The following is a 14064-nucleotide window of genomic DNA, read 5'->3' as shown; positions in this document are numbered from 1 at the left end:
CATTTTAAAGGGAGGTATACCATTTTTAAATAAACACCAGAAGAGCAAAGCACTACCTTCAATAAGATGTGTGTAATTTTTAAGCACAGCAGTCTGTTATGTTATACTAGCAGGGCACATAAAAGCAAATATCCTATCATTAAAATAAAAAGCAATAAAATGAATAGCAGCAACACACAGTTACATTTAAAACGTATGCCTGGATTAATTGTTAATGTTTTCTAGCTCGGTCCTTTAGTGCTCTAATCCCTTATCTTTCCTTTTGTCACTGATCTCCTGACAGAAATAGTGGTGGGTATATAAGTAATTTCGTACAGTTTCTAAATTAACCAAGCCAATGCCACAATAAGTAAGATGCTCAAATGGCTGATGAAATAGCTCAACTTACTACCTGCACCATACATTATACTAACAACATTTCTATCTGTAAAATTAGAACTCCAGTCTGCTCAAAAGGATAAAGTTGCCTAATATTATTTAGAGAACATAAATAAATACTGTCCACATTTTTCTCTTTTAGATCCTTTGTCTTTGAGTGCCAGACATTATTAGGCTGTATTGTCAGTGGCACAGTGCTCTTGCACCTAATTAGCTGCATTTAGAGCCATTACACAACACGCTGTACTTAACAAGAGAGATGCTTGAGCCAGTACTCTACCTGGTTTTGAATTATTGGCTTAATAATTACTTTGTGTATTGTGATGATGCATACAAGGAAATGACACAAATTCTACTTAAATGTGTGATGAAATGGCCTAAAAACAAAGCAAAGAAGACATGATGTTGAATGCCTACTTTTTATTTTATGTTGTTTGATTAAAAACAGTTGCCAGGCTCCACCAAATTGCCTGTAGGTCGCAGCAGACCCTGGCAAGGGCATTATATTATAATTCATGTTACAAACTAACAAACTTCTTGTTTAGTATTTTTACATCTGCAAGAAATGGAAAGGAAGCCATCTCTGGTGCTTCAGATTTTCTGGTGTAACCATTTCTGGAAAAATGTGTGTAGAGGGAGGGAGTGTTTTTTGTTTCCTTATGGTCATTAGACACACTAGTTTCAGTAGTGGTACCAGTTGTGGATTAATCAGGGATCAGTTCTCAGATGGCCCTTCAGTCTTTTCAATCCCCAAAAATAAAGCTTTGAGAACAATTTCTTTATACAGTATGTCAGCATATACGGATAAAATTAACAGTTATACACACATACAGTACATATAAAGTCAGCACAGTGCAAATGAAGTGATATTAGGAATTTCAGGCTGCCTTTATATACTGCCAAGGTCAAATAGTAAAATATCAGAGTTTTCCCATTCATAAATCATTTATCCAGACTGAAGAAGAAAGGAATAAGAGATTGCTCATTCAAGTCTAATGATATTGATGAGAAGTTAAAAGGATATGACATGCTCCTGATAACCCACCTACAGTATGTTTTAGCTATATAGTTCCTTTTAAGCTCAATATATAGATGCATTATACAGTATGTATAGATTATGTAATACATTAAAAACACACATGTTCTTCTATGAAGCATCACATTACATTTTTCTGTCCTCCAGAACAAGATTTAATTTAAAAAATGTCATTACATGAAAACCATCATTTAACAGATTAAAGGAAATGAAAAAAAGGAAGATTTATGGAAAATTGCCTAAATAATAGAATCAAACTATAGAGTTGTAAAAATAATGCATCATTAATCATTTAAGGAAGGGGTGGGATCTGTGAACTTTAACATAAGTGTATGCCACCTACTCTAAATGAGATATTGTAAATAAGTGTAGTCTGTGTAATGGAATGTGTCTGAATGAAAGCATGTCACCAATAACATACAGTCATTGGCTTTGCACATTGATATTACTGATCTGAATCCAATGTTTGTTAATGGAGCTGTATGTCAGGGATATTCGAAAGGTGCTGCAACTGCTATAAGTAGTTTTATGCTCTTATACACAATGTTGCAATGAATAAACATATAGGAGGCTTTAGTCTGATTAAGATAGATTAGACAAGTGTATAAAATGTGGGAGCCATGTGTTTAAGAGCTCCTTATTAGCTTGACTGAAATCTTTTGCTCATCTGCAGAATGTGCACATTAATAAAACAGCAGAGGCAGGAGGAGTACACTCAAAAACAGATGAATTAAATTGAACAGACTACAGGAAATAGATAGCTGATTTTTTTTTGCTTGATGGCCAATGTTGTGTTGTGTATTAAAAACCTCTTTTGCATGGTTCCACCATTCTTGGAACCTCTAAAATTGTTAAATTGAATGTATTCTGTTTGTTAATTTTCCAAATCAGGTAGGGAGTGTGGTAGAGTTCCATTGTCAACCTGGATATCTTCTCCAAGGCTCAACAACAAGAGTGTGCAGATCTGACCTCACGTGGAGTGGACTTCAGCCAGAGTGCATTCGTACGTACTCCCAAAAACTGTAATAATACGTTAATCCATCTTTAATAACTGTTTTGTCTAAGACTGGGCAGACAATGGCCACAAGACAGGATATACTCTGGACAAGACACCAGTGCACTGGACTGTGGGAAGAAACTAGCACCTAAAATTCACACAAGTTATCATTAGATAATTGGATAAGTCTGGGGGCGCAGTGGTTAGCATTTCTGCCTCTCATCACTGATACCCTGGGTTCAATTCCTGGGGTGCTATCTGTGTAGATTTGGTATATTCTCCCTGTAGCAGTATGGGTTTCCTCCAGGTGCCCTGGTTTCCTCCCACAGTCCTAAGACAAGCTGGTAGGTTGTTTGGCATGTGTAAAATTGTCCCCACTGTGTCTCTGAATTATTGAAAGTGATATGATGATATTAGGATAACTACAGTATATACAGTAGTGTCCTATATAAATGGTGAGTAACTACTACTATGTAAGTACACTGCAATTAAGAATATTCAATGTAATGTGTTAATGATAATTAGAATAGTAACCTTTATTTTATGAAATCTTTCAAATAAATCTCAAAGCACTGAACATAAAAAATAAAATACAGATATATAGTACAATAATAAAATAAGCACATACAGTAGCTTTCACCCATCCATTTTTGAAATCTGCGAATACAGTACAAGGTCTCTTATACTTACTGTAGATAATGATATTTTGAAACACAAAATTCAGATAAGATTTAAAAACAACCAAGGAGCCAGGTTCTAAAATCATTTGGAAGAAAACTACAGGGTTGAGAAGCATAAGAAAAGAAGGAAAGAAGGACTGTGTAATAGTATGGTGAGAAAACAATGAATACCAGAATCAGTTGATTTAAGATTATGTTTATAAGAATAAACAGTTACTGATGGCTAGAAAGCCAAGCCATTTGTAGCGGTTCAAAGAGAACAGTGAAGTCAACCATTATTCATGGAGTGTGACAAGGAAGTTGCTCCAGATGTAAAATAATTCTGCAGTTGTGAAGTTAATCTATAAATAAGAGAAAGTAATTTATTTATTGTAATATACTGTAGGTTAAAACATGGATTAGTGACGTCATCCTAAATATGTTTTAATCAACTTTTTTTACTGTTTTTAAGTTAAATGTGAAGGACTAAAATCAAGATTTTTCTCCTCTCAGTGTACTTTTCCAAATCATTATAAAACTTGATGAAAAATAACACTGTTTTAAAATTCGTGCCCAAGGGAAGAATGTACCACATTTTAAGTTATTGTAAAATTTATAAAGCAAAAAAGTTAACCTAGATATGGAAAACAAAAAATTGATTTCTTTCCGTTTAAGCTAATCCTAAAAAATAAGATGGAGCATCTTTGGAGACAGAAAATATATACATATTTTACAACAGAACAGAATGTTCTGAAAGTTTTTCCATTACACAACAGAATCTATTTAATGTGCAGTGACCAGCTTCTCTATAGCAGACCACTTCCCAATTATTTTACCATGAAAACCACCAATTCTAATATCACTAGTTGTCAAAAAGACCAAATTAAATTGTTTCAGTCTCTAATTATACATTTAAGACTGCCAACTATTTAGCTAAACACACATAGCTTAAATCATTAGTGTATTTAAGCAAGGGCTGTTTTGAATGAAAAGTTATAATGGCCTGAATAATAATGTCAGAGTGTTTCTTTTTGCAAACAGGTACAGTAAGTGCTTTGTAAATTATGAGGTGAACATAGTGGATTAGAAAAGCCTGTTTAGTGTTTGATTTCATTTTGTTCTGGTTTTATAATTGCAAATTATTTTTTCAGATATTTGTGATACAAAATGAAATTTATTGTGTCTTGTTGTACCCAGTTCAAGAGTATCCTCACACAAGGAGTTCACAATAGATATAACAGGAATAACGAATACCTCCTGGACTATAGAGAGAGACAGTTCTCATTGTTACATCCTCTGAGAATCCCAAGTTTAGGAGCTTTTGTCTACCACAATTCTCCCAATTTAAGTTTCACTCTTCATTTAGGACCCCACTGGGGATCTCCAGACAATAGCAGGTAAATGCCACAGCCTGGAGACAGGCTAAATTGTCAGCAGCTGATTACTGGATTAGATTACAAAAGCTAAGCAAGGCTGTACCTGGTTAGTACAGGGATGGGCCTCATCAAAAGAAAATCAGATTGCTATTAGGAATGGGGAAGGGTGCATTCCCAGTTTGGTAGTAGGGAAAACTGTGCTGTATTTTTTAAATAAGACCAAAAGACTAAAGTGAAGTCCTGGGTATTTGAAGCTATGCTAGGTTTGTGGATTGGTCAGGTAGAAAAACATTTTATGCAATGCAAATCACCCTAAAAGAGGATTTGTACATAATAAGACAGTACTAGAGACACCCAGTTTTGGTGAGATTTCCCTACTATTTTGCTACTATAGTCAAAGCTATTTAAAGAGCTGCCATATCACCTACTGTCACAGAGTATAAACCAATACATCCACAAGTCTTAGGTGCTGCATAAAGTTGAAAACTTTGACCCATGCCTCAATCATTAAATACAATGATGCTACATGTTCTCTCTATGTTTGTGTTTTTTATTTGCCAGTAGCTCCAGTTTCCTCCAACCTTCCAGTGATAAGATGGTTAGGATAGTGTGTTCATAATTGTGCCTGTGTGAGCCCTGCAGTGAATTGGCATCCCATTCATTAAGCCATTAAAATAGTTCAGTTTTATGTAATTTATGTTTCTCAAATCATGTGATTAAAATAGGATTTAAAATATTTCTCCTTTACAAAAAGACAATAGAAATATCCTCTTATTATTGTTGTGTGTGGCTGAAATAAATAAAGCATTCTGCTTCACACACTGATCTGTTTGTTCTTGATAGCTATTAGTGTTTGTTTTAAATTAGCTACACAAGATCCCGTGGTTAATTATTCTCTTAAAAGGGGCCATTCCAGGAGTTTCATGTACACTTTGTACTCATGGGCAAGAGTATTAGCATCCCACAGATGATTCACACAAGTTGTTCTAGCTTTTATGTGTTGCGTTTTATCAATTTTACATTGAAGGATAGCTTCCCTTTAGAATGTACTTTTCAGTATGTTCCTTTAATGAAAAGCCAATGGTTGCTATCCAAGAAAAAAATGCATGCCAGAAACATCAAGCAGTGTAAATTATCATTAACAAACTGAAAACATCTGAAGACTCATTAAGTGGAATAAGGTGTTCAAAGAGAATATTACTATGAGATTAGTATTGAAGGATTTTGCTAATTTAAGAATTTCTTTTTTTTTCACATTAAGAAAATGCCACATAAACAGCAGAATTTAGTTCTGAAGTTGAGTAGAATAATGATTTCAAATACACCTAGAGGCATTTTAATCTTTCAGTGCTAGAGAAGTGTGAAATTGAATAACTTTTTAACTGTTTAATCTTTTCACATGCATGTTGAGAAATGTATTGTCTTCACTCAATGAGTGAATGTGAAATTTACAAATGTTGCTTAATGCTTACACAAATATGATTTTGTGAGTGACTAGATCCTGTTCTGTCCCAGGACATTTCTATGTTACTGATGAAGTTAGACAACAATTTAACTTCCCTGATAGAATTATTTTTAAAAAGCCAAAAGGACATTAGATAACACTGAAGCACATGATATGTTCTACTGTATTGTGATTTCCATAAAGAATTTGATAAGTTTTGAAATGAACTTTTGATTCTTAAATTAAAAGTCATAGGAATCCAAAGTAATGGATGTACCATACATTACTAAAGAACTACAATAGTTAAAAAACTGGATCAACACAGGAACATACTCTATATATGTCACACTAGTGCTTTGGAAACTGCAGGACTGCACACAAAAAGGATCTGGGTAATTGTGTAGGTTCTTCTTTTTCCTCAACAAGTCAATGTGGGAAAGCATTGAAAAAAATATCAGAATTCCTGGGCACATAGCAAAAAGTGTGGAATTTAAATCCAAAGAATTTAGTTTTAGGGTCTATAATGTACTATCAAGACCTCATCTTGAATACTGCGTTCAATTTTGGTCACTGTGCAATAGAAATTACAGTCTTTATAGAGCTCAAGAGCAATACAAAATTGCTCTTCAGGAGACTGTCCTGACTGGTTTAAGGAGACTGTCAGATTGTCATCTATTCAATCTAGAACAGAGGAAATTGAGAGGACAATTCATCTAAGTGTATAAAAGTCTAAGGGACATAGATATGGTTCAACTCAGGGACTGGTTCACAATCAATATTGTAACAAGGACATGAAGTCATAATTGGATATCTAAAGGGAATTAATTTAGGAAATAGAATGGAAAACACTTCTTTATTTAAAGAGTAGTGAGTATCTGGAACAGGCATCCAAGACAGATGGCTGAGGCCCGAACTCTGGTCACATTTTAGAAATGACTGGATGAAATTTTCAATTAACTTATCAATTAAACTACCATATGAGCAAAAAAGGCAGTTTTTAGACTTTTCTTATGTCCTTAAGATCCTGTTTGGTACCTCGCCATTACAAAGTGGTCAGGCTGCACTCAAAGATGCATTCTACCTTTGTAACATCTGTCAAGCAGTATCTGTAGATAATATAACATCTGAACTCACACTACCCTTTTTAACTGGTTTCAAAGGCGCTCTCAGATCCCAAGCCACAATAGGAGTGGGAAAAAAAGATATGATTACCTCCTACTGTGGTAGATATTACCCTGGACGCAACTTTAGTTTCTTACAATAAAGCAATGTTAACAATATCAAAAGGATCAAGCTACCGATGTTGAATGGTATGTAGGTTGAAGCTAAGTCCCTGGTGGAATATCTTTTACAGAATGTGTTTTATGTTTTCTTCAACAGCTCACACCTGTAAACAGCCAGAGAGTCCTCCTCACGTCAATGTGGTTGGAATGGATCTGCCTTCACTTGGATATACTCTGCTTTACAGTTGTCAGACTGGCTTTTTCCTCTCTGGAGGATCAGAGCACAGAGTCTGCAAGTCCGATGGCACTTGGACTGGAAAAATGCCAGTGTGTCGAGGTACGAAAAAGTTACATTTGCACACTATATCATGATATATGGATATTATGTATCTAAAACACTGTGGCTTGAGTATTTACTGTAAAGTAATTCGTTTAACTCAAATAATGGTAGAAATCTTCCAACAAATCTTTATAAAAATATTCAGATTGAGAGCAATCAAAATATTTGTTTGCACTTGACAATGATTGTGTACCACAAGCTGAAATGACACTTCAGTAAGACCTGTAGATCTCCCAAATTGAACATAATGTACAGTGTTGTCAGTGTTAAGTGCTTTGTGCTTGAATAAAGACCCCCAGCAGCTCCAGTAGAGTCCTCGTGTACGGGACAGGTTTCTTATCACACAGTTACACCATCTCAATTACTTGTTTTAGTTTTCATTTTGGCAGAATAATTGATTGAGTACATCTGCCAAAAAATATGTTTGTTTTGTTTGTTAACTCACTATTTTAAAAACAGAAATAAACAGCTTTTTCATTGCAGTTTTCTTATTCAATATATCACATAACACTAAAGTGAGAAATGTTGGCTGTTAGATAAGTTCTGTAAATGTTTTTTATGCTACATTTTGTTTTGATTTGATTTTAATGGATTTCAAGATAACACATATAACATATCTAATCCTCACACCTGAAGAAGGCTCCATAGCCGAAATGTGTTTTCTTTCTTGTCTTTTCAGCATGGAATAAACCTATTACCTGTTCCTTTGTAAGATACCTAATGACATGTAATGTAAGGGGGACAGCAATTACAATTGCAACAGAAGACCTGAAAGCTACTTTATGTATATATTAAAATATTTAAAGATATGGCTGACTAATTCCTGATTACCTCATCATCATGTTTAGCAAAATTGTTTCAGGCCAAAGAATGTTATAATCCCTTGCACAACTGAGCACCCACATGAATTTGCAATGTTTTTTGAATCTCGTGAATATTGATATTACAGGAGATTTTGCCAGATTTTCCAAATGTTTGCATGGCCTTGCAGTGTGTTTATTTTGTTGATGTACTGTACCTTGGTTTTACAGTATATATTTTTTTCCTGTTTTGCTTTATAATTAACCATACTTTCTGTATGTTTTTGTACTTTTTCTACAGTATAACACTGGAAAAGGTTATACAAATTAATAATGATAATTTTATCTTGGAATGAAAAATCTATCAACAAATACTATCCTGCTATGTTGTTTAATATAATATTCATTTTACTTTAAAAGCATACTATATACATAATCACAACATGTTTATTTATTAAATTTCAGCTGGATCAAAATTATCAGAGAAAGTAATTAAACCTGTTCCTGGGACACCCAGTCCAAAATTAAATGGTAAGTATTATTGAAATGTAATGTACTCTGTACTTTTTTTTGTGGCGACTCCCAAAAGCTATGAAAACAGGAACTCTATAAAACAGTAACTTTAGGCAATAAAGGGCATTTAAAAGTTAAAAAGCAACATGTCTGCATTTAATTGTAAAAAAGATGTCAACATTCCTAATATTTTCCAATAAAAGACACCTTTTCTATTTTTTTCAAATGGTAGCAATAATCACAACATGCTACCAAACAAGGTGATTTCTGAACTTCAAAAGGCACCATTGCTGTTTTGCTTTGAAAATGCACAATATTACATATTCATTCAGGAAAATGGCACAAAAATGACTTTGTGCTTCTCGTCTTTGTGCTTTGTGCTTCATAGTGTTTCACATCTTATTCAGTTACCCAACTCCTTATCATTTACAGTAGGTCTTTAGCTTTTATAATAAACATGATGTAACCCAATGTCTTATAAAGGTTTTTGTTTGTTACAGTTCCTGATGATGTGTTTGCTCCTAATTACATTTGGAAAGGTTCATACAACTATAAGGGAAAGAAGCAACCAATGACTTTAAGTATTACAAGCTTTAACACAACAACGGGTAGAGTTAATGCTACATTAACAAACAGTAACATGGAGCTGCTGCTTTCAGGTATGTATTCATGTACTTATACAACTATTTAATGTCATGTACAGGCAGAACCTTTCTTACCTTTCTCTGTTTGCTAATTAAACTATGTTCCCATACAACATATACCACAAGCATAGACAGCATTCTTGTAAGCTTCCCACTTTGGGTGTATAACTGAAAATTTTTAGAAGCTAAAACTTATTTACTATTTAGTACCCACATTTTAGTACTCTTTACCTGGCAGCATGACATGGAGGACCTATGTACAGCATGTGAAACACTGTCAATGGGTACCTGCACCCATTTTCTGTAATCTTTATAGTAACTCTGTGGTGAAATCCTTTTCACTCCAACTTTGTCCATTACCTGCTTCTAACTCAGGATTCCCCTGTTTAAGAATAGCTATTATTCTTAAAGACTGGGAAATCATTGATGTGCTTCTCTCTTCTCACCTCAACCTAAAGGAAAAACTGTGTTTTTTTCCTTTCAACCTACTGGAATTTAAAAACTTCCTTTCCCTGGTCTTACTGTAACCCTTAAACTAGTCTACCTTACTAGCCAATTAGAAACCTACACCTGTGTTCTGAACCTTTTTATAGAGAGAATGATTGGCCTTAGCCACAGCAGATCTTACTCTCTCTGCCTCATGAGAATGCCTGCACTTTTCCTCTCTCTGACTGGTCTCTAAGCTGCACACCTGCGCCACAGACCAGCACAGATGGCTGAGAGACACAGCTGCTCTGTTACAAAAGCAAAATACAGTTATTAATTTATCAGTATATTTAAGTATCTACGAACTGTGCTGGATCATTTTGGATAAAAGTACAATATTTTTGTATGGTTTTCATTGAGGGTAATCAAGTCTGAGTTTGTGAAACATGTCAACAATAGTCCAAACAAAAATAGTTGTATTCATTAGAAAACATTTCTGGTTAAACAAATACAATGATAATAAAATAGGAACCATCTTCCACAGTAATGTGACTATAATTCTTGAATTCTTTGCTATTTAGTCATTCATATTTAGACATACAGCTTATCCAAAGAGGTATTAATAAGGACACCAGACAAAGAGTATACTCATATTCATACAAGTAACACATAGTGTACGTTAGTACTTGTTTTTAGTGTATGTTGAGCTCTGAAGACAGCATGGCTGACTCAAATGTGGGCTGTGCTGTTATCCTAATATACTGTAGTTGGCATTCCCTTAGTGGCCATGCCAAAAATCCCTGGTGTTTCTTGGCATGAGCCAACTAGAGTGTCCTTGGCTTGCTGCACAATGTTAACCTTTGTGACTTGCATTGAGTGAGAGCTTCATCACTCGCAAAATGAAATGTTGTCTCTGACAAATATATACTTCATATGAAAGTGTGGATTGCCTTGATCACATAAATAAAATAAACCATGGATGTATTAAATATTTTGGTTAGTGAAAGGAAAAAAATGGGTATTACAGAGAGAAATGGAAAGTGATCATAATTGCAGAAGTTGAGAGATGGCATTGCAGTGGATATGGCAGTTGTGCCAGGTGTCTAATTCTCAGTGTGCGTGTGACTGTGGTAAGACCTGGTTTGAGAGCAGGTTTTAATTATACTACATAACTGGCTTTGTGATGCATAATATTTTTGTTGTGCACTGGAGCATGGAAGTACCCCACAGATACAAAACAAGCATTAACGGTGTGCTTGCAAGAAAAAACATTGTATATTAATGCATTAGCCTTTCTGGATTTAATTCCTCATTTATAACATTTTGCTTAGGGTTTAAATTGGCAGCTTAATGTTCCTACATCGACAGAATTACTTCTTCGACAGAGACAGAGAAGTACCTTAAACCATACTGTATGCCATGAAGATTATATTTTAATCAATGTTTCCCTTAGTTATTTTTCAATTTTATACCAACCCAATATGGAATTGCCAGTTTATCAACTTAGTTTACTACTGCAACCTCTTATTGCAGTATGTGAGAATAATGACCTGCCTCTATACTCTTCAGATATACCCACCTTTCAGAGCCAATTTCATCCTTTGCAATGTGTTTGAGTTCCATAGTGCCTTAAAGATGAGTGACCACAGATTTGAGTAGTGTCACATATCTCATTGATATTAATGCATTTACTCTCATTTTTGCGACCTCTCATACTGTAATATCATATTCAAACAAGTTAGTTAGTCTTACAGAATTAATCATTAGGATAAAGTATTCATTGTGTTTCTAAAATGCTACAATACATGTGTAGAAAATACAGTCATACTTTGGGATTTACCATCTGTATGGGGGCATTCTTTCCAAAACAACCATCCAGCAAAATTATATTTAAAATTTTAACTCTCAAGAACTGGTTTGTTGTCACTATAACTGCTGCAGTATGTATGAACTCTGTAAATAAAGTAGGAGTCACAATCAGAACCCCCTTGGAAACATGCCAAAATTCTGCTTCAAAAGAAAATCATTGAACTTACAAAAAATAAAAGTAACAGTGAAACAATTCTTGTGGCATTTCATCTAAGTTCTGTAAGTTTTAGTATACAGTCAGAGGCATAAAGATAGCTTTTAAATCTATTTGAGACAAGAATAAGTCAATTGCATAATTATTTTTACAAGAAACTCACGTTTCCTCTCCTAGTGGGTCATCAACACATCCAAACAATTGTATTCAAATTCAGATTCAAAAAGACTTATGGGTTTGAAAATCCAAGGATAATTGATTCTTATCAAATACCAGTCTTTCAGTTCCACATCATAACTTACCACATCAATTGGAACAAAAATAATGTGTCTCTGGGATGAATGTACTGTATGAACCAGAGAAAAATAACTTAAAATCTGTTGTATAGAAGAGAATGTAATAAAAACCTCTAAATACAAAGGATAACCTGTTGTCTCTTCAGTGTTATTTTTTATTCCTTTACCTCAAGGTAACATTATACATGAAAGAAAATAGACACATACAGTAGCTCATATTTGCAAATTGAAATAGAAAAAAACCCCACCAAACATCATTTAAGGTATAGAGATATGAGATTATTTTAATTTCAAAGAACCCACATATGACCTTAAAGGGATATTGATGCAGTGCAAATCATTCCTGAAGAAAATCCCATTATTATACTCATTCTTGGTTTTACAACATCAAGGCTTTCAGAAGGTGCATGCATGATGTGAATCCAGAGAATTCATCTTTTTCCTTAAATAAGCATGCTGACCTTTTCTAAAAATCACATGAAATTATGCATGAAGCACACTGGATAATTCATTTTTTATGTATCCCTGATAATTTCAAAAATGGTGTTCTTCAGATAAGAGCAGATGGAATTACAAACAAATAATGTTAATAAGACAATATCTTTTACTGTGGAACATTATCTCATACTCGATTAAGGAAAGGTGACTGAAAGCCATCTTTGTATGTTCAAATCAAATTAAGACTGGTTCAGATTTCTCCAATGGTCTCCACTACAGATTCAGAGTGAATATAAATTAAATAAGTTCAATTACATGTATTACTGTGTATGTTACATAATACCAATTTTGTAAACCATGCAAAATGTCTTTCATTTTTTACACAGGAATTTATAAGAGTCAAGAAGCAAGGCTGATGCTACTCATGTACCATGCAAAAGCGTCAGCACACACTTCTCTGAACAAGATTAAAGATGAAACTTGGTCCATGGATGGTTTTGTAAGTATATTTTTAATCTACTCATCTACATGCTGAAGGAGGGCATTTTGAGTGCTATCTGCAGTTTAGTTCTGCACGTATACCTGATATGAAATAATCATCTCTTCGTGCATGTAGACCAGATAATCTCTAACACTGCCAAACAAATTGCCTCAAAAAAATGTAGTGACAGGCGTGTTTTTATTTTGTCATGTTTTTCTTAATTCTTTTTGTTATTCACTAACGTAGTCATGTGTGAAACAGATAATGCCCTAATTTGTAAAACGTTTTCTGTTTACTAAACAGAAGTGCACAATTCATTTAAAATATTCTCCAATTATAATTGATTGTCTTGAATTTTGGCTTTATCCATATATGATTATCTTTGGATGGTACAGTGCTTAGTGTTACTGCTTCAAAGCTCTGGGGCTCTGGGTTCAATTCCTAGGGTGCTCTTTGCATGAGGTTTTTAAGTCATCCGAGTGTTTACATTGGTTTCCTGTTGGTTTCCTTCTGCAGTCAAAAGACATGCTGATTTTCAATATAAACTTTATTTCAAAGAACACATCTCACAATAAGTACACATTCTAACAAATTATATTTTGTTGTTTTTAAATAAATTAAAGTTTAAAAAGTGCAGGTGGATGATGGTGCTGGATTTGCGCCATGAAAGAGTCCCTCCAAGCCCTACCATTTGCATTTGCCCAAGCCATTTCCCTGTCCCAGCTCTTAAACTGCGGAGTAGGAGCTCAGGGAACAGGGATTTCCACTTTGGTCTCTGTACAGGGCCCAAAGTCCTCTCCTCCAGCTCCCTTGCTCCCTAGTCTGTGCCGTGTTGGATGAGAGAGTTCCTCGCGTTCCACAGTCCTTGTTTTATCAGGCACACCAGCAGCCAAAGCAAGTACTGTGTCCCTTTGTCCAATCTGGTAGGTACTAGCCCCAGTAGGATGCCCTGGTAGCTTAGTACTGTTCTCACTTCCAGGACTTGCATGG

At 34.6% G+C, this 14064-nt stretch overlaps 1 protein-coding gene across 5 annotated transcripts in view; it reads left to right on the top strand.

Annotated features, from left to right (window-relative positions):
* The window catches only part of csmd3b (CUB and Sushi multiple domains 3b), a 561056-nt gene that overhangs the window by 541511 nt on the left and 5481 nt on the right, over nucleotides 1-14064 (top strand). For all 5 annotated transcript variants that reach the window (XM_088601884.1, XM_088601883.1, XM_088601882.1 and 2 more), the window contains 5 exons: nucleotides 2306-2417; nucleotides 7271-7450; nucleotides 8719-8784; nucleotides 9267-9425; nucleotides 12980-13092. In XM_088601884.1, the coding sequence (XP_088458010.1) occupies nucleotides 2306-2417; nucleotides 7271-7450; nucleotides 8719-8784; nucleotides 9267-9425; nucleotides 12980-13092 (630 nt within the window). The remainder of the gene's footprint in view (nucleotides 1-2305; nucleotides 2418-7270; nucleotides 7451-8718; nucleotides 8785-9266; nucleotides 9426-12979; nucleotides 13093-14064) is intronic.

This window comes from Lepisosteus platostomus, chromosome 12 (genome assembly GCF_059453375.1).
Source record: "Lepisosteus platostomus isolate fLepPlt1 chromosome 12, fLepPlt1.hap1, whole genome shotgun sequence".
NCBI classification, from domain to species: domain Eukaryota; kingdom Metazoa; phylum Chordata; class Actinopteri; order Semionotiformes; family Lepisosteidae; genus Lepisosteus; species Lepisosteus platostomus.
The sequence above is the reverse complement of the archived record's forward strand: the minus strand, read 5'-3'. Positions and strand labels throughout refer to the sequence as shown.